Source organism: Drosophila takahashii, chromosome 2L (genome assembly GCF_030179915.1).
Source record: "Drosophila takahashii strain IR98-3 E-12201 chromosome 2L, DtakHiC1v2, whole genome shotgun sequence".
Lineage (NCBI taxonomy): Eukaryota > Metazoa > Arthropoda > Insecta > Diptera > Drosophilidae > Drosophila > Drosophila takahashii.
This window is the reverse complement of record NC_091678.1, coordinates 11,572,930-11,596,624: the sequence shown is the minus strand read 5'-3', so window position 1 is coordinate 11,596,624 and position 23,695 is coordinate 11,572,930. Positions and strand designations below refer to the sequence as shown.

Below are 23,695 nucleotides of genomic sequence, written 5' to 3'. Positions count from 1 at the left end.
CTTGTACCTTCATATCGCCATCTTCATTGTCAGGGTTTTGGGAACAGCTTTTCTTGTGGGCTTAAGCTTATCTAATATCCAAGCGAACAGGTATAGAAGCTTCCAAGAAAATAAGGACAACTGCACGAATATGGCGGGGCGTTACAGCGGTTCAGATTTCAATAGCTGAGTGCATTTTGGGCATTTTCTACAATGAAAGGGACACCGGTGAAGTAACAACAATACAATGTACGATACTTCCGCTTTTCCGTGCTCGTGCTCAGAGGCAACAAACTGGTTTGTGCACACGAATATAACGTATACGCGAGGTGGGTCGGAAAAAACAGGAAAACCAGCAGAGAGACCAAAAGAGATACTTGCATTAGAGTCCTGAGCAGCACCACCGGGCATCTAACTAACAAAGGCGCATTTTTTCTTTGTATTTTTGCAAAAATACCAGCAAACACAAACACACACACGAGTGTACGTGGCAGGCGAAGAAAGTTTAAATCAACTTGTGGGAATTTAGACAATTTTATAAACATGCATACTGTTCGGAGGACTGTGGCAAGATAAATCCCCATACATATAGAAGTACAGCCAAAGTCGAAGAAATTTCACCAGAGGAACTCATACCAAGGTGCACTGAAAAAAGATTTGTATATTTATATTTGTGGAAAATATAAAATTATAAAATATAAACATATAATAAAAACTTTTGGACTTAGTTCCTTTTCTATATTTTTTCTTTTCTATAATATCTGGTAGATTTAAAAAATATTCAAGTATTTTTTTAAGTGCCACCACATGCACAGGGTATATTGCATATAGTACAAATTTAAAAGTAAACCAAGCCGCATCTCATCGCGCTATCTGCGGATGCCTTTCCCGCCTTTCCTTTCCTGCTTTTCCCGCGTTTCCTTGGCCAGCCCACAGACACATCTTGTTATTGTTGTACGCTGGTGCTTATGCAAATTCTCGCCCTGTGTGCTGGGGCAGCGCCAAAAGGGAGATACGTGCTTTATATATATTCATGAATGTATGAATATCTTGCCTGTATAAACAGAGTAACTGAATAATAATAACAACAGCCGCCGCCAACGGGCGGCGAGCCACGAAAACTTGAAGAAAATGTCGCCAGCGGAAAAAGTTTTCCCCAGCAGGTAGAAGGAAAAAAATTTGACAAAAATAAATACAACGTGGTTACATCTTTAAATTCTTTAAATTACGCTGGGGTTCCAAAATGTCCCCTCGCAACATAAATCTCAGTGGATGGGCTTTACATGCGAGGCTCGTGCCAGCGATGAGTGGAATATCATGTGAGGGTAACCCGGAAATCATATGAACTATCATTTGGGAAAGAACACAATAAAATGTGTAATAAAAAAATGTGTAACTACAAAATTGTGGCACTATTTATTATTTACAGACAAAGTTTTATATCGTATTTATTTTCAAAAGTATTCAAAATCTCAAGCTCACTGATTCTCTACAGAAGTGCATATGAGTGATTAAATATGCCATAAAGCCTTTTATAAAATTTACTTATTCTCGTCGTTTAGCTTTGAAATTGCAGTTAAAGTTCATGCCAATATTTCAGGTATTTTTGCTGCCTTTAATAAATAAAAATATAATAAGAGAATTAACTAAAATAGTTTCCAAGGAATTACAATAATTTTAAAATACTTAAAAACAAAGTGTGCATTATTCTTGGGCAATATTTGTTTTTTTGTAGTACCTTTCAAGTTCTCCAAATGCTTGTCAATCTGTCAATGAGGGCTTGTAAGAAGGGAACTAAAAGTAGCAGCCGAGCCCCAACATATTGTGCTTTTAATTTTCTAACTCACTTGCCACCAGCCAACAGGTCAGTCATCCGTTGGCGATATCCTGATATCCTTGCGCCCCCACCCCCCACACATTTGCCATTTGGTTGCACATTGAAGCGTGAAACTTGTGCGCTTGTCACAAAAATGCTGCCCGTCAGCTTTCGTTTCGTTCCTTGCGGTTGCCTCTTGCAACAACAACAACCGAGCAAGCAAACAACCAAGCAACAACAAATGGACAACTGTGAGCACTGGTTGGTTTTCTGGGTGGCGAAAACGTCGCCACATAAATTACCAAATAGAGCAAAACCGAGTTGAACGCATTGAGTTTCCCATGGCAACAAACCGATTGCATTTCGCTCTTTTTCGCCCCACCGCCGACCTTCTGCTCGACCTTCTGCCCCCTAACCCGCCATTCCACTGGCATTAGCATTTTGATGCTGGACAACCACCCACATTTGGACCATTGTCTATGTTTTTTTTCGCTCCTTTATTTTTCGCTGCGCGTGCTGTTGCCACTTGTCTCATTTCGAGCGCTGTCAAGCTGCAGAAAAGTAAGTGCACAGCGCCATCTTGCGGCGAGCAACGGAGGTGGCCCCAGCCCCAGCACCAGCCAACTTCCACTTCCGCTTCCGCTTCCTCCGGTGGCGACTGCACTGCTCTACTACTTCTGGATTCCACAAGTCCGCACTTGGATATTGCTCTATTTTTTCCATACCGAAAGTGATTGCTTGTTGCTCTCTTTGTTTTCCCCCCCGACTTGCTTTTGTTTTCTAATTAATTATGCAGCACTGTGGACTTGTGGGAAATAGAAGCCGGGAAAATCTAGAAGTCGGAATCGGGCAATATGCTGTCCAATTAATTCAAGCGAATTAATAATTAAATGAATAATATAAATAGGTAATTTATGCAGGTTTAATGTCATCTAAGGAGGTTTGTCAAATGAAAGAATAATAAAAATAAATATTTAATTTTATATAGTGAATATAATCAATAACTATTAGATAATTTTTAAGGAGCCAATAAAATTGGATTTCAACATATTATTCTTTCCAGTAAATTCTATAGAAATTCGTAAGAATCTAATATTTATCTGACTTATTTTTTTTAAACTAGGTAAATAAAATGCAAAAAGTATATAAATCACCTTTTTCTGCTCGAGATTTGTCCATTTTTTCCACGGTGTCCTTTAAGTTGCCTTCTCTTGGACAGGACTTTTTGTCACTTCCGCTTTGTTTTTGTTGGCTCTCTGCTATTTTCATAGTTCATTAGTGTGCTGGCCCCTCTGCAAAGCTCTTTTTCCCTTCTTTTGACCAGCACTTTTCCTCTTTCGTTGCTTTTCTGTGTCGGGGATTTTCCGTAGCATTTAACAGCTGCTGTCAGACATTAGAAAAATATTTGCACTTTGTTTTCATTTTATAATTTCTTTTGCGACGTCTGGCAGGCTCTTAACTTGACAGCGTTGCAGTTTCGCCCTGGCCTCTTCACCTTTATCTGGGTTTTTCTTATTTTTCGGCGAGGGGCCGGCATTGATTTTCCTCAAAAGGACCGCCTTAAAGCCAGGGCAGGGTGGCTAATGACTTTAAAGTGTACAAAGATAAGCAGCAGGATGTAGGAGCCACTTTCTTGCCAGGCATCAGCCATATGCAGTGGGGCACTGGGAGCCCAACGAGGCAGTGAGCGACGATGACGACGACAACTAAAATTTGTTTTGCCCCCCTAAAAGAGCGGCTGGGGGTCCCGACCTCCCCCTTGCCGCGTCCTTCTGGCGGCTGCTTGGGTAAAATAAACGACAGCTAATAATGCGCACAACGAGCAGCCAGGAGCCAGGAGTCAGGAGCCCAGGATCCAGGCTACAGGATCCCGAACCAAGGAGCAGCCAAAGGCAGCAGGAGAAGGGGGAGGAAAAGCTGGAGTCGAGCAAGCCACTTGTGCCACCATACACTGTGCTCTGTTGTGGAAGCAAGAGCATTGAGCTCTCTTCACTTGGGTAGTTCTTTGTCTGCAAACTGGGGCTAAGTCAGGTGAATAGAAAATCAATGGCTATAATTGGATTTCTTTTTATGTAGAGGGAAAACAAATATGAGATTTATAATGAAAAGAATCTTCTTAAATATAGGATAGGTATAGGTAGATAGATACGTAGAAATGAATGGTATTAAACATTTTTGAAATCAAATACTATTTAAAGAGTTTCATTAATGAAATAATTATTGTGCTTTTTCTGGTATTGCAATACTCAAATATATAAAAAATATATATTAAAATTCGAATAATAATTATAATATTTTTTTAATATTCCTTAATTTATTTTTGGAGAGTGCAGTCGAAGAACTCTCACATTGTTTTCCTTCTATAAAAGCCAGCCCCCCTTTTTCGGTTAGTGGGCGTGGCGTCGACTTTAATTGGCACACATGACACAAAACGCGGGCGTGACACACTATTTGCGGAGTATGGGGCACGTGGAGTTAAGGGGCCATGGGGCCAAGGAACCGGATGGTAAGGACAAAGTTTCTCTCATATGCATAGACACATTTCGAGTGTCGGAACACCAGTTGTCGGGTGGGGGCGTGGCGGCTGGAAATGGCTCCCCGGTTGATCTTTTGGCTGGTAGGCAGCAGCAACTAACGCGTCCTTATGCAAATGAGCCAGAATGCGGCCAAGACGACGGGCCGAGCTCAAGTGTTAAGGGTCGCGCAGCTTAAGTTTAATTAGACGCAGGACTTGTGATTTATTTGATTGTCGCCTCGGCAATAGTTGCCAAATGGTTCTGGGTCAGCCCACTGTTTCAAGAGGAGCTCCACCAACTAACCGAAACTCTGGGCCCAAAATAGTTTCGAAAGTTTCAATCAATAAATATAAAGTCAAAATTGAGCTGGGGGGATTTTGCGAAAATTATATGAGGAAACAGAGCTTCAATAAATTTGCCAAGAACTAAGTTCTTTTGACTGTTCGTAGAAAAATGACTAAAGGATGGAAAATGAAGAATTATTATATATTAAGAAATTGATAGTTACAACTAATCCACTTACAGTTTTAGAAAAATAAAAATGGGAGTTTTAATTGTGTTATGAACTTATTTCTAAAGCAAGATGGTTGCTTTCCTTTCTTCATTCCAATTATAATATTTTTCTCTAAAAAACGGAAACATATATTTCAAAATGGAAGGCTCTTATTGCCTCCTGACTTTGCGGTTTGGGAAACTTTTAAAGTTGTTTAAATGTGAGTTTTGGTCAGTCTCCTGCAGACTTTAGAGTGGGAAAATGAATAATAATATCTGTCAGTTGAGTGGCGGCGTCTACTTTTTTCTTTGTCTGCCAACGTCTGTCTTTACGCCTGATTCGTTACGCAACTTTGGCCAGGTAATTTCGCAGGCAGTTGAAGCAGTGGGGTTGGGCGGGAGACAGGATCACTCTGAAAGGCAGTGGAGCGCACAAAAGTGGGCAACAGTTGCCGGGACCTTCTCGAGTCGAGTCCTGGCCACTGAGAAAAAGTCAGCCACTGCCACTGGCGGCTCCACAAAAACTTGTCACTGGCATTCCGGCGCTGACAGTTGGCGTGCACTTCTGCCACTGACAGATGCATTTATTTATCTTCTTTTTGGCCAGGGGACTGTGGGTCAGAGATGAACCCACCACGGCTCTCAACTCCAGTTGAAGCAAACTGTAAGTTAAACATTCGTTACGTTGGTATTTTCCATTAGCCCAGCGAGCGAATGAAAATGCTAATATGGAATAGTTTATCCGAGCAACGGAAAACTTTCAAAGCTAAATTAATACCGCTGTTGCGGGATGTTGGCATGGATCAAATATTTAATTATCCAAAATTAGGAAATGGCCTTCAAAGTGCATTACGTACCCTTTCCAGCTTGCCACATCAAATTGAGCTATTTGTACATTTTTCACTTTTGGCAAAATAGTTTTTATTGGTTACAGAAGCGAAATTAAATAGTTTGGCTGCAAACTGTTATATATTTATTACTTACCAGTTGATTAACTCGTTTAAAATTCCGCAAATTAATTTTTCAAATATTCTACATAAAAGCTTATCAAGTTCACTTAAACTTATCGCCTTTCTGCTTTTATTTAATGTTTTCCCCTTTCGACTTCAGGCACTTAGGTCCGGCCATCCAACAGAAGAAAATACAAATTTCTTCGTTTACAATACAAATTATAAATAACGATTTATCATGAGCTGCAGTGGCAGTTGCATTTGCCAATTGCCCACCTGAATGCGTTCTGAAGTGCCTCCGCATCCTGCCTGCAAGGATGCAGGGAATTGCCCTGACCGAGGACAAAATCCCTGAACTGAAGTTTCTTGGCTGGTGGAAATAAATTGCCAATGGCAACGAGAGCCTCACTTCACCTTTTGTTGCTTGATTTTCCCATATAGATATATACGAGTATTTTTCCTATTTTGTGCCAGCCAGACATGAGTTGATTTGGAAAATGTTTCTGTTCAGCTCACTTTAAGAGGCTGCCGAGGCAACATTTAAATTGCACTGCTCGCCAAAAGTGCGATTCGAAAGGAACTTCAACATAAACTCGGCACATTTGCCGCTAATCGCTTCCCCACAGACGCATTAACAATTTATCTTGCCTTATTTTATGCGAAAAGTTTTCGCCCAGCCACATCCACAGGCACGGCGATGTGTAACCGCATCTTTCACCTTCTGCCACCGAAATCGAATCCCCGAAAAGAAAAACATTTGAATTGAAAATCGTGCTGAGCAGCGGAGGAAAATGCCAACGACATGCGCATAATTTCAGCACACACAGGCATCGCTTTCCACGAGGGAAATGTGAGTACGTGAATGCGAGAATATGGCGAAGGGATTGGTCGGGGCATTTGGATATTGTGTCTGAGAGCCTTAGGTAGACCTTTGGGTCCTTCGATAAGGGGAATGTATATTTGCTAGCTTTAGGAGCGAAAAAGTTCGATCTGCACTTTGTTTGTGGTTCTGTGTGGAAATGGAGCAGAGGTCGATACAGAAAACTCACCAAGTGCTAAAGAAAATTTGAGAACTAAAACAAAAAAAAATTTAAAAAAATAAAAATAATCGTATGGTTCACCTTGTGTTTATATTTGCTATTTAGTTAAACCTTAAAACCATTCTTATTTTAAATTCAGTTCCTTACTCTGTTGATCCCCCTCCGTTATTGTGCGAACATTTTATCATTAGTTGTAGATATCTCTAAAATGTAGAGGTGCCTAAAAGTATGCATCAATATATTTTTAACCCAAAAGAGGTATAAATTTACACAAAAAGGCGCTTTCTATTATTCACTGCTTACTTTTAGACACATAATTTGACATTTAAAGGAGATTTCAATATTTATGTTACGGATTTTAAAACTATTTGTACGTTGCTACTTTGATTTGCAGTCACATCCAATTAAGTATTAACTCAAAGCATTTCAGCGATTTTTAAACAGATTTTAGCCAAATCCCCCCATTTCCATGGACAGTTGCCATTTCAATTCCAACAGCTGCCAGTTGCCACCGACTCGAGAGCAGAAAGTCCAGTTCATTTCATTTTGGCCCCATCAGATCCAATAAATTCGTAAAAAAAAATGTGCCAATAAATTGCTGTCTCCACTATCCACAAGCTGCGAAACTGAAACTAAAGTTAAATTGAATTAAAATTCAGAGCGCTTAATGTGCCACAAACACACAGGACACTCACACACACAGACACACATCCGCTGGCAGTCTTCACATGTCGCAGATTTTTCAATAAACTAAACAATTTACGAAAATTGAAGTTTATCTCAATTGTGCAGCTGTTGTTGACAACGCTCCCTACACTCGACGCTTTGTCGCCGAGGACTCAATTTGGCAATAAACTGGCACTCAGCGAGCTCAGGGCCGATTGCCCCGCCCCCAAAAGCCCCTATACCATATAGTATAGTATGGTATTCAATATATATGAGGCACGATCCTGGGTCCTGTGAAGTGGTGCACAAATGCGCTTAGTTGCTTTATTGGTCAAGCTGTTGTGCGTGGATAAAACCCTTTTAGTGCACAATTGCTATAAATTCGCTTGGCCCATTATATTGTTCGATGGTTGGGAATGGGAAACTGGGGAATCTGGGGAAATGGGGAGCTGGGGACCCATTGTCATGTGGGGAATGGAGCGGCAGACCAAGTCGATGATGTCGATTGACGGAAGAGCTTATTTTAATCTCATTTGACAGCCATGGGTGAAGAACCCCAAGCGAAGAAGGAAACTATTCTGGGGGTGAGGACAACAGCTGTTGTGGGTTGGGCCTGGGTCATTTGATAAACGGACATTTCGCCAGGGTCAAAGGGTTCGTCGTCTCTCGCAATATAATTTGCCATGATTAAGTTTGGAATTTGCATGGACCGGCCTGACACATTTTGATGACCCAAGCATTTGAAGGCGCTCAGCAGTTTGGTGTTAGTTTATTGTCGACAGAGGGTTCATCTTGGCCATTTTGGGCGATTTTCGCACATGGCCTCGTTTCTAGCATAATTAAGATTTGGGTTTAAGTTTTTGGAATGGTGGTGGGGCCTTTTGGTATGACCTTTAATTGGATCCTTTTGTGCGTTTGCATTATGGTCAGTTGAGCAGCCAAATACTCAAGTAAATGAAAAGTCCTAAGTGAATTTATAGGTCAAATGATGCTGCTAAGAGCTGATAGGAGAATTACGGTAAATTGGTAAACCATGCGGATAATAATCATAAAGCCTCATAGGCAGTTTATCAATTTAAGCTTAGTGTTACGTGGTAGTTAGTATAAAAGAGGTAGTTTCCTAGCATTAGTTTACTGAAGGTTTGAATGGCTTTTGGTAAACTTTCGGGTTTTTTCCATGTAAACTGATGATCCAATGGAATCCTGTAAACCTTCGATTTTTTCACCCCAGCTGGGCAGCTTAATTGCATTCGGGTGCCTAGATAGGAAAGTAAGAAGTAGCCAAAGCCAGGGAAATGGTTAGAAAGGCAAATAAACAGACAGCAGAGACGAGATGAGGAAAAGGAGGAGCTGGGAAAATTCATTATGTACTGGCCCCACGACTTAGTGGTAAGTGTACGTATGGCATCGGATCTTGGCCAACTACTACGTTCGAGCCAAGCCAACCCAAGCCAAGCCAATCCACTTCAGCACCTCGGGCTTGTGTTGCGGTTTGGCGCTTGTTAATTTTGCAGTGAAAATTGCTTTGGTATTTACAGTGCACTTGGCCAGAGGCGCATTACGGGCATGCCTCAAGGTCCTTCAAGCGGAGTCCTGCCTTCCCCTTCTATGTTTGCCTTATGCAGCTAGTATTTGCCCTAAACTCTCTCCTTTCCCTCTGCCATCGACAGCTGTTAAACATTTTCACGTGCAGTCCGCAGACGATGCCTGATTGTATTTGCCCTCTCGTCCTGGGCATCCTGCCATGCCATTCACTCATCTGCAGCGACTAATCAAGACAGCCACTTAATGCCACAAAGTATGCTACTCGGAATTGTGTAACCCACTTATCTTTAAGCTAATTTGTTTCTCAGGTTCGAGTTCTCCTTGCGACAGGACTTATCAGCCTTATATCCCTCAGCTTCTTTATGGCCGGGGCATTTCATTACCGACCAAGACGCGACCATAAAACAGTGCTGCATAAAAAGTGACCCCTACTTCGCCATCTTCCATCTCGCGCGCAACACGCAAAAGTACTCAAAGCGAATAAAACAAAAGTAACTATAATAAATGTTTGCAAATAAATTGCGAGCTGCTAGAAAACACAGCACAGCACGGGCAGCCACACAAAGAAGACTGGAATTCGCTTTTCGTTTTCTTCAATTTTTGTTGCCTTGACATTAAAAAAGTTGAAGCGCTCCGCTTTCTTCGTCCTCGGTTGAGGGACAAAATCTGTTTTATGTCGAGGAATTTGTGAAATTTTGTGACTGATGACAGAGAGCGAGGAGATGGGGAAATCTTCTGTCAGTTTTCCCGGGGCACTCTGAATGGTCAGCGGGAAGGTGGGACAGATGTCCGGGATGTATCTGAATGTCTGCCAGGAGTCCTTTTATCTTTGGCCCTAACAATAAGTATGTAAATCAGCCACAAATTATTGCCGTTGCTTCTTTGGTTAACAGGGTTTTAGGAGTTCTATATTTTATATTTGTACTATATTGTAAGGATTTCTTAACAAATTGTTATATTTTGAGGCTTTCATGTAATATATTTTTTAACTACTTATTTATCAATTATGTAATTGTAATGTATAAGCGACTGAATGTGCACATAAGTTGTCCCAGCACTTTCCTGATCTTTTCAAATATCCAGTGCTAAATCAACCTATGGGCACAAACTGTCCTCTGTCATCCTCGACTTGCAGAAGCAATTGTAGTCTTCGGCGGCGGCCAGGAGATCGTCGAGGAAGAACTGAATCATTTTGCGCTCAAGTTGCTTCCTGGCCATGTTCTTATTGGCCATGATTCGCCTTATGAAGTCCTTGCAGAATCGGCTGCGCTGGCTCTCACGCAGGACATTCATGCTGATGCGACGTTCTAGGTTGATATTTAGGGATTTAACTTAAAAATCAAATTTTCGATCAAATTAAAGGAGTAACAACTTACTGGTTGAGTAGTTCAGGTGGACCTTCTCCACATGTTTATCCCTCATCGACTTGTCGTACACCAGGATCGTTCGCTGCAAACGGGGGCCAATATTTTTCGGTAAAGTGAACTCGGTGTTGGGAAGGTTCTCTGAATAGGGTCCTGGATAAGGCGCTTTGGAATAGCGTTCGGACCTAAGGAACTCCACTCGCCGGTCGTTGATGAAGGCTCGCTTCATGGCAATGGCCGCTCGTACCCTTCCGTTATGGAAGCGGTAGCCAAAGGTGGTGGACAGGTCCTCGATCTTTGACAGCAAGCTGGGAAGAAGGAGTATTGGTGTCAGTAATTAAATACTCGATTTCTGGTATTATATATTAAATACAAGATTTCTGGTAATACGTACTCAGACTCTCTTAGCGCGTAGACTCCCGGCAGCATGTGCTCCTTCCTCATCTTGTAGAGCTTCCTGTAGAGCACGCTGAGCATGTCCTCGGCGTACTGCATGCGCAGCGACTTCATGCCCTGGAAGTCCTGGAAGTACTGGCGCGTCACCCAGCCGCGGTAGAGGGCCTGGATCTTGGTGGCCATGTCGTGGTGGTACTGCCTGATCCGCTGCTGCAGCAACTGCTGGATGAGGGCGAACTTGAAGCGGCGCACCCAAAAGCCGCGCCACCACTTGGCAATCGTGGTGGCCGCCTTGTTTTCCTGCTGGAGATTTCTTCGGACCAGAAAGCCCCTCACGTGACACTGAATCGTCCTGGCCGCCTTGAACTGCTTGTAATCGAGGAGGGCCAGCTGAAGGCGACAGGATGGCCCGTAGCAGGATTCGGAGCTGCTGCCCCTAGACTCTTCGCACAGCCCGCTTGAGTAGTCCATGTCCTGGCTGCCCGTAGTCAGATCGCCTTCAATCGTATAGTTTTTGGACCCTCCCAAAAACGAAGGACATTGCAGGAACATAGTCATGTGTTTTTTATTTATGTTTTACTTAGTGTCTTTCTGTGGTGTAGAGTTCCTAGAATATATTTTGACATAAATATTTATGCAACTCGAAAAGGAAAGCTATATTGAATATTTTTAAGCCAAAGAATTCTTATAAAAATGCCAGAATAATATTCTGTTCCCCCAAGATTTGTTAGTTACTCAAAACAATCCACTTTGCCAACTTATCGCGAATAACACTGATTCAGCCTGAAATGCTTGGTTTACTTTACGGCGGTATTTGTGCACAATATCGCTTCTATTCCCGATGATGAGTATTAAGTTCACTTGGCACACATATCTTGACTGGTTGGGGTTTTCCCCTCCCCCGATTTCACCAGGAACCAGGTCGCATTTCGCTTTTCCGCCGCAGAAACCACCGAATATGGGACAGGAACTCCACTCCGAGAGTCGCAGTCAAGCTGTCAGTCAGCCAGGAATACGTGGCAGTCAGCACGGGGTGAGTCTCCTTTCGGGCGCATTTGCAGCTTAAAGGATTTACATTGAATACTGAATGCTGATACTTCATATCAGTTTAGTTTGCTCTCCCTCGAAAACCCCCAAAAAAAAGAACACCCAGCAAAAATCTTCGATTTCCATAAGTGAATTTCACCCAGTGCACACACAGGCATGTCAAGTAGGCAACCCTGCAAACCGCCTTACACACATGTGCCCCACTGTCCCCGGCAGTCGAAATCGAAATGGTGTCATGTACGAAATGTGGAAATCGTGTTGTACAATTTCATGGCTTGGCTTTTGCCAATTTCCCATGTAAAGTCAGTCGGCTTTTCGTGTGGCGCCAAACTCTCAGTATCAGTCTTTCGCCCTGCCACGCCCCCTTTTTTGCCCCCTTTTCGCGGTGGCAACAGCAGCGCGTATTTGGTTTGCTAATGGGCAACTTTGGCCTTTTAAATCAGTTGGAAAATGCACTGTGCGTGTGTTTTGTTTTGCACAGACTCCGAAATCCATTGCAGCTTAAAGCGTCCATCAATGATTTAGAGTCGAAGACGGTAAATCCTGGCGGGGATATTGAATTTGATGATGATTGGAGTTGAGTTGTCAAGAAGGAAAACTGTCTCCGAAGCGGATAAGCGAGCGTCGAAAGCATTAACATTTGAGTAAATAAATTGGAATTTTAGAAACAGTAAAATCCGAGATAAAAAAAAGACTTACTTTATCTAAGGACCTTTCATAATATTTTTAAGAGTATTTTTTAATACATCACATAGTAGAATCGGAAAAATTAGTATTAATTAGAAATAGAAAAATAGAAAGGGATAAAATAAATACTTGTTCCAATTTTCAGGATCTGCTTTTCCAAAAATTCACAAACTTGTTTATCACTTAATTAAGGAAGAAAAGCGAGGAAAATACCTCAAACTTTTGCAGGTAAATGGCAGCAGTCTGTCATATTATGGTAATAATAAATTCACAAATTCCTCAGCTTTCAATCCCATTTCTAATCCTTTTTCCCTCTCTGCTCATCCATTTTTCAGGTTGATTCGGAAGCCGACTCTCCAGTTCAATCATCAGCCGGCAACATTGTGGAATTCCCATGCAGGAAGAGGAAAGCCGGGGAGGAGGGAATCGAAGTCATATAAAATACATAGCAGCAAAGTGGAAAAATTGTGGAAAACAGGAAATGAATATGCAAAAAAGGCCAGAGAAGGGATATGAAAAATGCAAATAGCCAAATCGAGTTCAATGAGAAATGCAGCTAACCCTAAACCGAACGTATTTACACAATTTCACATTCACATTCACATGCAAGGTGGAATAGGTTCGGGGTCCGAATACAAATGCGACTCACTGTTCAGAGGGCTAATTGTGGCTGACTGGTAAACCGAAGAAAGCAGGAGCGCCAAATGAAAAATGCATTAAATGCAACCGCAAAATAGAGCAAAAAGTAAAACCAATCAAGCGACAAAAAAAGGGGAAAAACAGAAGTAAAACAGAGGAAATTGCACATACTGAGCGCAGAACAAAACAAAAGGATGACAAAACCAGTTAGCGAATGTAAAAATTGATTTCTGCGGTCTGGATAGAGCGGATATTGCTTATATATGACCGTAAATCGCTGGCGAAGGGCGAATCGCAGCGACATAAACATTAACCGATTTATAAATAAACAAATACATATGCAAAATGCAGAAGCCAGCGCTCAAACTACGAAGACTCTTCATCATTACCGCTGTTTACATAGCCAGTTTGCCAGGTGAGTTTGTTTAAGGCGAAAATCAAATATTGTCACGCCCCCAACTCACTGTTTTTCACTATTTGACCACATGCGAGCTTTAATTTAAATGTCACACAGTTTGTCTGAATTATTAATCGAAAATTATGGCCACGGGGAGTGCAGATCACAAACTGGGCAAGGAATTTGCCACCCACAGGTTGACTGCTCTGCCCACATCATTTGCGGTTCAATTATGTTTGCGGTTAGCATTTGTGAAAACGTTTCAATTCCGGACGCGTTCTCCCCTTTTTTATTTTGAGTGAAACGCTATGACAAATCGAATTAAGCCCCAAAAAGTAGCAACCAAAATATAACTGAATTGGTAGCTTTTTTTCTCGGTTTTCTACTTCGAAATTGAAATAGATTTTTTTAACCGCACTTTTTATAGATTTTATTGTTTAAGGTTACTAGTCCTTGGATTGACATTTCCATTCAATAGAAAAAAATATTGGTTCGTAACACCGGGTTTTTAATGAATAACAATCGGCTTACCAAGCTGAAAATGAGCCATAGAAACTTCTTTGTTTGCCGCCCTTTTTGTTCAGAATAATATCGTACGTCAATTAAAACTACACCGACTGACATTTGTTAGGTATTCCACCTGCAGAAAACTAAAAACCCATTGTATTTTCCTAGGTTAACTTTCCCTAGCGAATTCACTTCCATTGTTCATAGCTCTGCTGTCATTTATGCGATATTATAAAATCCTTCCATATCTTTTGTCCGTCAAAAGTTCCTGGCCATTATTCATTACACAACAGCATTTCATTAATATTTTTCCAAGACATTAAATTAATATCTGCGCCTGCTAGCCAGGCTTAACTTTACATGCAGCTCTTTGTTAGTCACTCTTCACGTTTCCCGGCTCCAAATGCAATATGATTCGGATTTCATTTCAATTTTCCGGCTTTTCTCCGGACTTTTTCCCTCGTCTGACACTCCGGGCAAAATAGCTGCTGCAATGAGTTGTCGCTTTGTCTGCATTTCCGGCAGCTTTAATTTCGTTTCATATTCCTTTGGCTTGTCGACATCCCCCTCGCTTTTCATTGTGAGATTGGGACATAATAAAGTTGTAAAAAGAGGCGCTCATAAATCCCTGGCATTTTATATTAAAAACTGAGAGATTCGAGCAGCTCGTCGAGCTGAACTTGAAAGTCGTTCCGGCACTTTTTTTTGGGAGCCGCCTTTAAAGGAATCACGGAAGCGGCTGCTGATATAGGGCAATTCATTACAGCAACTTCCGTTTCCGGTCTGGGCCAGATCCACACTTCAGTTTGCTTTTAATTTGGGCTAGTCCCGTGACTCCTGCTTCTGCTTCTCCAGCCGGCTGGCATTTGGCCAAGGAACGTGTTCCCTCGCCCACCCGTCTGGGCCAAAAAAAGCACTCGTATCAGCCGGCGAAACAAAGGGGAAACGGCGACAGGACCTGCTAAAAACTTCCAATCACGTCCCGCGGATCCTTCACTAGACACGCATTTCAATGGCCAACATCGAGGCGGGCCTTTGAGAGTGTCTGGGCGTGGAGCACATTTTAAAACAAATGCAAGGCCCAAAAATATCATTGCGAGGTGGGTTTTGTATTTTATTCTGGATTTAACCAAGGATTGAAATTTATTACAAAATTGTAATTATCATAATTCATAATGACCAAAATATTCACATAAAGTCTTGTTTGAGAATATTCAACTGAATTCTTTGTCAATGTGAAATGGTATTTTTTGAAATAAACCAAATTACTGAAAAATTTAAAACAAATTAATTTATCTTTTTTAGACAACATAAAGAATTTTGTTTTTCATAGTTTTTTTGTTCACTTACTTTTTGGGATAATAATTTTAACTTCTCAGTCGCATCTCGCAGGCTCTTTCGCTTTGTGCCCCGTTTCGCCAGAAATGGCTTATTATTTCTGATATTTTTGTTTAGCGTTTTGCTGCCACCCCCTTTTGGGGGGATTTCCAGTGCTAAACTTTTGACACCCACACATACCACACACACGTCCGACACACACACACACACTCGCACACTTGTTGTTGTGACACGCACGCGATGCATGTGGCGTCTGCCGGAAATGCCAAGCTCAACGTCCAAGAGCAAGAACAACAAAGCCAGGAATCAACTGTTGGCATGTTGATGTTGACGCTTCGCCTCTGCCACCCCACAGCCGCCCACCACCCACAAACACCCACTGACACCCATCAGCCACCCATTCTCTGCCCCGCTTAGCTGACATTTTTGCCAGCGTAATCACGATTAAACTGTCAACGGCATACTAATTAGATTTTTATTTTTATTGCGCCATGACAACGCCGCGTGACGTTGTCGCGTCCTTCCGCGTCCTGCAGCTCACACAGGCCCCCATCTCCCCCTTTCCCACCCATCGCCCTTAAGTGGGCGGGGTCCCTGCTTAGCTACTCGTTCTATGCCCTTGCAAAGGGTACTGTAATTCTCAACTGCTAAATTATGATAGGTATTATTATTATTTCTTTTTAAATGAAAAGTATTCTAGCTTGTATTTAAAATACTTTTTTTAAATACATTTAAAAAGAAACGGATAAATGTTTTAGGAATAATAAGACCATATATTTATGATTCTAATAACTTTGATGTTTTTGATTGTAATTTTAATTTTTAAAAAATAAATAATTAATATTTTTTAAGAATTCAAGGGTATATAAACTTCGGATCTCCTCAATTTTCTAGACTTCTTATTTTTTTGCTCTTTCTGTGCTGTTGTCGTTCTGAGAGGAGCGCGTGCCTCGCATGACCAAGTGACATTGCAAACGGTGGGTGGTGGGCTGTGGGTGGTGACCCCGGGAGAGGATCCTGTCCCGGCCAAAAGGAAGAACCAAAATCCAGACCCTTGGCCAGGCACTTTGTGGCGCCTGCTACTTTGTGATTTATGTCTTATCATATTTATGAAAATTATTGTTATTGATGGCATTCAATATTAAGTGAACGGGAGAAAAACAAGACAAGCCAACCAATTCACTTTGATTGATTGAAAGATTGAGAGCGTAGCATTTTCGTAATTGATTTAAAATGTGTGGCTTCCCTCGGGCATATTAAGTAGGTCAGATGCCAGAAATGCTTATCTCCAAAGATTGCACTTAATATAGAGGCGACTTGGAAGCGGAATATTTATTTTTGTATAGTTTAGCACAAAGAGTAAAATAAAACGAAATCCTACATTTTAAAAGCATTGTTGAACATAAAGTTTATTTTAAATTAATATTCAATCCAAGAATTATTTAATGAATGAATAAAGTCGGTAAATTTATTCCTGATTAGTACAATTAAGTGCAAAACAGAAGCACTAGACAATTACTTCGTTTTTGCCTCATGGAAAGTTGAATATTATATGCTCCAAGTAGTCCGTAATTGTGCTTAAGACATAAAGAAACTCGCTGGCTAAATTATGTTTTCTCCTTAAATTTCTAGACGTCCTTTCTGTATTATTTCCTCTGCTCCCATTTAGCACTACAATTTCTAAGGGCAGCGCCCTTCTTTTGGCTAGAGAACGTTTTTTGTTCGGTTTGTTTGTTAGGGTCTATTACTTCCAAGCTGTTGAATGCGTCATCAAGAAATCCCCCAAGCCGAGTTCCAACTTTAAGCCATACACACCTGTGAAAAGGCACCCCTTCCCCTTCCCTTACCTTCTCGACGCCTTTCCTTTGTTTATATTTTTTCAGATTTATTTTCATTAAGTTCCCGTACAGGAAGGAAAATGCTTTATTGTTGCTGCTGGCTGGTGTTGTTGGCTCACTGGACCAAGTGCTAATGCGGCCAGACAATAGGGGCGTGGCATGGCTGCGAAAAACAAAGGCCAATACAAACAAAAAATGGAGTAGGTATATATTATATATATAGTACTACCCACCCATATATGTACAAAAGCAGGAGGTAAATTTAATGAAAGTGCGCAAATTATTGAGGGCACAATACCATTGCCGACATCATGGTTATTGTTGAACTGCCAATTATGAAAGCGGAAATGCTTGTGCTTTCAACATAAAATAATTATTGGGTTCGACAGAAAGAAAACAAGCTTTTGCCAAACATGACTTAATTGGCAAAAAAAGTTGATAAGAAATAGGAGGATTTTGCTGCAAAATACCTTCGATTTGAGCGCAATTTAAATACTCCTGTCTCTCTTGAGGCAACAACAAATTGATGCAACTAAATAAATGTTTTTCATTTCCTAAAATGCTATTAACATAGCCAACATGGTTTTGGGGTTGTTGACCTGAACCAGGAAAAGAACGGTCTACTGTTGGGTGCACAACGGTGGGAACTGTTCTTCCGTTCTCCGATTGGGACTTGAAAATACGCTGCGGTAACCAGAAGCATTTTCTGGATCTTTAAATGGTGATCTCGACAGATGTTCTGATAGCTGAATGAGTTGATTATCCCTATTCAAATATTGGTTTTGCTAGAAAAAGTTTAAAAATATTTACCAAAATAATCAGACAAATTGAGAACGCTTTATAATTACGTAATGTCCTTGATAAAGCTGTTGAATCTGCGAACTGCAGAGCGCAAGAAAACGCAGCTCTGCTGCAATAACAATATTTTAAGAGCGGGTTTGGGAAGCATCTTGAGATCGATGGAAACATATTGTTTCAGTTTCACTGGTGGTCACTCATTGATACTCCATTGTAATGAGAGCATCCGGCTTTATTAATATAATTGTGTATTGCATTTCCTGATAACGATTTTGAGAAATTCTTTTAAAGCCGATTGTGATGTTTATTGTTTCCATTTTGCTTTGTTTTTTATAGGACGCCAGTGAATATTCTACTCTGGAAAATTTTATAAAATAATAAATAATCATCTTAAATAATAAAAAATATTCTATAACAAATAAAAGTTACAAATTAAGTTCTTATATTTTACTTATAATTCGTAAACATTTAACAGGATTTATTTATGCTTCAGTAGATTCATGATTCACAGCACGAAAAACATTTCATGTCAATTTCAATCCCAATCTCACTGGAAAAGCCATAAAAATCCACTCAAAGCCATAATTTGGATTATAAAAAAGTTTTCGCTCAAATCAGCTGAAATAGTTGCACGCAGTTGGGGTGATTCTCGGAAGTAAAACGAAATTAAGCAGTAAAAATTAAATATAAATATGAGACGACTACACTTTTGAGCGGATATATGTATATGGTTATTTATGTTGATTTTTGATGAATATGCGGAAATAAACTTTTTGGAATTGAAAGAAGCGGATAATGACGTTCATAATAATCATGACGTCATATGTGGGCAACGTGACGCATGAAAATTAATTTCTACCAACACACATTTTTGCTTTCGAAGAGTGATGCCCGAGTTTTGGACCAAGCTGTCAAACAAAGCCATAGAACGTGTTCCGTGAATTTCACATTGAATATTCATGGCTGTGGAAATATTTTGAATAATGCTAATTTAATTTGGAGCGGTTTGCAAGTGTTTTTAGCAGCTTTAAGGCATTCCAAAATTCAGTTCTCAATGGACGCTGGGTCATTTATAATTTTGCTTTAAAGGCGTTGGAATGGAAAAGATCAGGGCTATTAAGAAAATTGAATATTGAGTGTAGCAAAAGTCGAAGTTAATAGGACTTTATAACTTAAATAATCATTATTTGAGATTTTTATTTTAAAAGGCCTACTGAGATTTGTACAAGTTTTAGTCAAAAATGTAACTGGTTTTTATGCACTTTATAGACATGGACAAATAACAGTTAACTTGCTTTCCAGATTTGTTAACGTGCATATACTTTGTGGACAATGCTAAAAAGAACGTTATTTTTGACGTTTAAAACAAAAAATCACAGTAGTCTTTTTAAAATAAAAATCTCAACTAATGATTATTTACGGTCCCTGCTTTATAATAAGCCGAATATCACTAATAATTAACTTAAATGCATAGAACGTAATTAATAATTCTAAAAAATAAAAATTCTAAAAAATTAAAGTCTCAAAATGTGAAAATACTATTATATTATTCACTTCAACCAAAAATGTTTAAATTAACAAAGCTTTGGCGCAAGAGTTCATTTAAAAAATTTCCGCAACTTTACTATTCTAACTTTCGCAAAAGGGTCCCATGGACTTAAATAAAAAATGAGCCAACATCCCACAATCGTTTTTCTTCTATTGCCTTTTTTGTATTCTTTTTTTTATGATTTCATACAATGAACGCACTTGGCGCACATTAAATAAGCCCGCAAGAAGCATTTATCAAATTTCCCTCTTTATAAAGATTTTTTTTTCTTTTTCCTTTGGACTATGACTGTGTAGTGTTGGCGTTCGGTTCGCTGGCTGGGTGTATTTTTGAAACATTTATAAAGCGGCAGGTGGGCAAGTGGGCAGGTGGCCAACGGGCAACAGGCGCAGGATCCTAAAACTGGGAGGTCCTGAAACTGGCAGGTGGGCAGCATAATGTGCGCCTAATGACAGCGATGAAGATGCCAAAATGATAAACAGCAACAAAAACAATGGCAATGCGACAAGGCAGAATCGCAAACAAACAGAAAATAGAAAATGTGTTTGGTCATTAGGATTTTAAAGGAGGTTTTAAAGTATAGTTAGTACAGAATCTTAAGAGAAAAGCTTTAAAAAGGTTTTATTTTTATAATTAAACAAAATTTATTTCTTATTCCCCAAATAAAATAAATATTCCTACAATTAAATTACCCAATATAAGTAGTAGTTTTTTATAGGAACCCATTGCATTTAAATGACAGATGATTCATCACTTCAGTGACCTCTTCGGCGGCAATCATTAGTATTCGACTGCTTTTTCCTGTGCACACTTTAAATGCCAATTAGTTGTCAAATGTTTGGATTCCCCGATCCCGATGGTGACGTGAAGAAAAGAAGAAGCAGACGTTGAAAAAGTTTTCTGCATTTCGCCTCGAGCACAATGTCGAAATAATAATAATTTATAACTATCAATGTCATAAGTTCATGACATGCTCATCAATCAAGGCATTGGACAGCTCAACAACATCGTTCGGCCCTTTGAGGAGGGCGGTTGGTTTCTCTCTCTAATATCGAACTCCGGGCCAAAAGACGTTAGCTGTCCGAGGGTTTTTCGTCTCGCCCTCGGGAAAACTTTTCCCAGACCCTCGCATAATTTTGTGTTGCATACTTTCCGCGCTACAATTGACAGCAATTGCGTGGCTGTCTGTTTGTGCGTGCTGACGCCTTCAAGTGTTTGGCAAACTTGGCGAAATGTTGCCGAAAACTTATTTCGATTTAACATGAGAAACTTTGACGCGTAACACGAATCCCGGGGTGTCCTTGCGCGGCACAAAAATAACAGAAAGTTTCGATCGTCTGACAGCTGATTGAATTTAATAATGATACGAGATGCACCAGTGCGCGGAATAATAAGGGGTTGAATTATAAAAGCTGCTGAGTCTTACAGTTTTTTTTAATTTTTCCTCTACAATTTTAAGGTTTTCCTAACACTTTTCGATCGACTATCTCAAGTTCTTGGAAAAATACACTCCTGTTTTATTGATTTTATTTTTCCCAATTGGTTTTTGTTTGCATTTTACTTTCATTGTTGCTATGTACTTTTAATTCTCCTTTCGCATATTTTTGTTTACTGCATTTTTCCCTTTTCTCGCAGCTTATTCAAATTGAGTCAATTTTTTGTTAAATTTCCGTTCGCTTCGCCTTGATTTCATCGGCTATGGGGATCCTTTGGGCTGGCCTTAATCCTGGCCAGCAGCAGCCGCCACAACAGGAGCAAGAGCGGAATGTGTCGGCCCAGAAAGCCAATTTAAAAATGCCAACAATGATTTATGCCCGCCGTCTTCGTCCTGTCCTCTCGTCCTTCGTCCTTTTATCCCGGCTTCTGCTTTCCAACACTCAGGGACACACACGTGTTGTGCAATAATTTAAATAGCCGCTTCATTCGGCTTTAATTTATGCAATTAACCCATATGCTTAACCCCAGGTTGCCCGGGCGCGATGTAACTAATAAAACTAAATGACTTAATGTCCCGGCCACACATCCACATCCCTTTTGCCCACTTGCGTGCCTTAACCCCAGAGTGGTAAAGGTCGTGTTATCCGCAAAAGCAATAACAGCAATTGCGCCATGTAGAGCCTTACTTAAGCTAGTGGTAACGTCTCTATTTGGATTTTAACCGCTCGACGTTCGCCGGCAAAAAGTCATTGACTTCCGGTCTATATTCCTGTATGAATATGTGTGTGTCTGCGTCTGTGTGTGTTAACAACATTTGCTGCAAAAGGCGCAATTAAAGAACACGACCCACGGACACGACAACAACAAAGTGCAGCTACATAAATGACAATAACAAGGGAATAACAGGGGCAGGGAAAGAGAAAAAGAAAGTGGTCGGATAAAAGGCAACAAATTGTTCAATTCAGGAATGGTGATTGTTAAATACCCTTAAGGCTAAGCACGAATAAAATGAGTAACTAAATTAAAAGAAAAAAATATTTCTTCGATCAATTTTAATTTTTTTTTTTTTATTTAAGATTTTGTAGCAACCACTATTATAAAGAAGTTAATAATAAATATCAACATAATCTTTTCAATCCAAAAACTAAGGGTAGAATTACGACCATAATAAATCATATCAACGAATCCTTTTAGGCTTAAGAATTCGCGTTTTGAGTTAAATATTTAAACAAACAAAAAAGAATGCAAAATATCTTTAAGTCAACTAATAATAATATTTAAAAAAATTAACTGAACCAGTAAATTGCTATATAACACGATTATATTTAATTATTTTCTGGCCAGATCCAATTCCATGTCCTCGCAGATTAACCCCACTAGCCGCAATAGAAAACATCAGCGACAACAATGACGACTCGACAGCAGCGAGGACTCGTACTCGTGATGTTGGCCCTGCGGACGTAGTTCCCTGTTGTTGGATGGCTGGCAGTCGCAGTTGGTTGTGTGGGTGGGTTGATGGGTGGTTGAGTGGCAGTTGCGAAATGCCATTATAAGCATATGTGCCGGGTCTAGGAAGTTCTGGGCTCCTGAAGTGCTTCCCGGGCCAGGCAAATGTGTGTAATATTACGGGTAATGTGTTCAGTTTTCCCTCTTATGGATACTATCTTTATTCCTGATCCCATTGAGGGCCGGTCGACAAGTGGGGAGCCCCCAAGTGAGTCCCTATTCCCACAGATGGTTTAATGGCACAGCCTCACAACTCTATCTCTTTAATTGCATTCACCAGAATTTGTTTGTATTTTGATAACTATTTCGCCGCAGACACATGGTAAACAAAAATTCAGCAACTGCAATTCGGTTCATGGTTGTTTATTTTCCTTCAGGTGCCAACGGCATGATTAAAAATCGTTTGCCAAAAATATTCCATCAAGCTGTGTGACTATGGGTTATTTTCACAGCGGTTTCTGCCATTTTGCAAATGTTTTTCATGGCATTGTAAATATATGTGCATGTCGGAAGTGAATATCTGTAAAAGAGGCGTTTATATTACGCCAATGTGCGAATGCTTTTGTGCAGTTTGAAGTTTGGCATTAAATTGGCTAAAAACGAGGACAAAGCATACGAAGTAATTTACATCTTAACCTGTAGCTTACAGGCAATAAAAAAATGTTTTAATACTATTTAAATGATTTTGAATATTTTATCATAAATAAAAGCCGCAGAATGTTTAGCCTGACTCATACAAAAGCAACTCAGACCACCTCACATCCGGTAATTAATTACACATAATTAATAAATTTAAGCAATCTTCAGCGGCGCTTTACAAATAAATCACTCGACTCAAAGTGCCGCCTCAGAAATTTAATTACACTTTCATCAGCTAATCACACAATTTGCACCACCACCCGAAAGGGCTTAAAGAAGCCATTGCCATCGCCAAGGCGCAAGCGGCGGCACTCGTAAAAGATGCCATAAATCTGCCCAGGATACGTCACTTGCTCCTTCTCGACTTTGCACTTGATGGGAGACAGATCCCCCTGGATCCACACCCCCCTTCCGATCCCAAGGCCCACGCGGCATCCAATTATAACTCACGCCAGACGTGATAAATCAATAAAAGTGTCCTGGGCAGGAGATCCGGGGGGGTGTTTACACGCCTGATGGCTTCCCTTGTCGATGTAAATATGCCAAAAA

At 40.4% G+C, this 23,695-nt stretch overlaps 2 protein-coding genes across 2 annotated transcripts in view; one reads left to right on the top strand and one right to left on the bottom strand.

The window, feature by feature from the left end:
• Window positions 1-23,695, top strand: part of beat-Ib (beaten path Ib) — a 67,527-nt gene that overhangs the window by 11,352 nt on the left and 32,480 nt on the right. The window contains exon 2 of the mRNA XM_017147437.3: window positions 12,834-13,552. Coding sequence (XP_017002926.1) covers window positions 13,483-13,552 — 70 coding nt within the window. The 5' untranslated portion in view covers window positions 12,834-13,482. The remainder of the gene's footprint in view (window positions 1-12,833; window positions 13,553-23,695) is intronic.
• On the bottom strand, window positions 9,922-11,410 carry LOC108061261 (uncharacterized). Its single transcript, XM_017147349.3, has 3 exons — window positions 10,763-11,410; window positions 10,381-10,676; window positions 9,922-10,311 (listed from the first exon to the last, which is right to left on the bottom strand). Exons 1-3 carry the CDS (start codon window positions 11,320-11,322, stop codon window positions 10,100-10,102), a joined length of 1,068 nt encoding a protein of 355 aa, XP_017002838.2. The 5' UTR covers window positions 11,323-11,410; the 3' UTR covers window positions 9,922-10,099.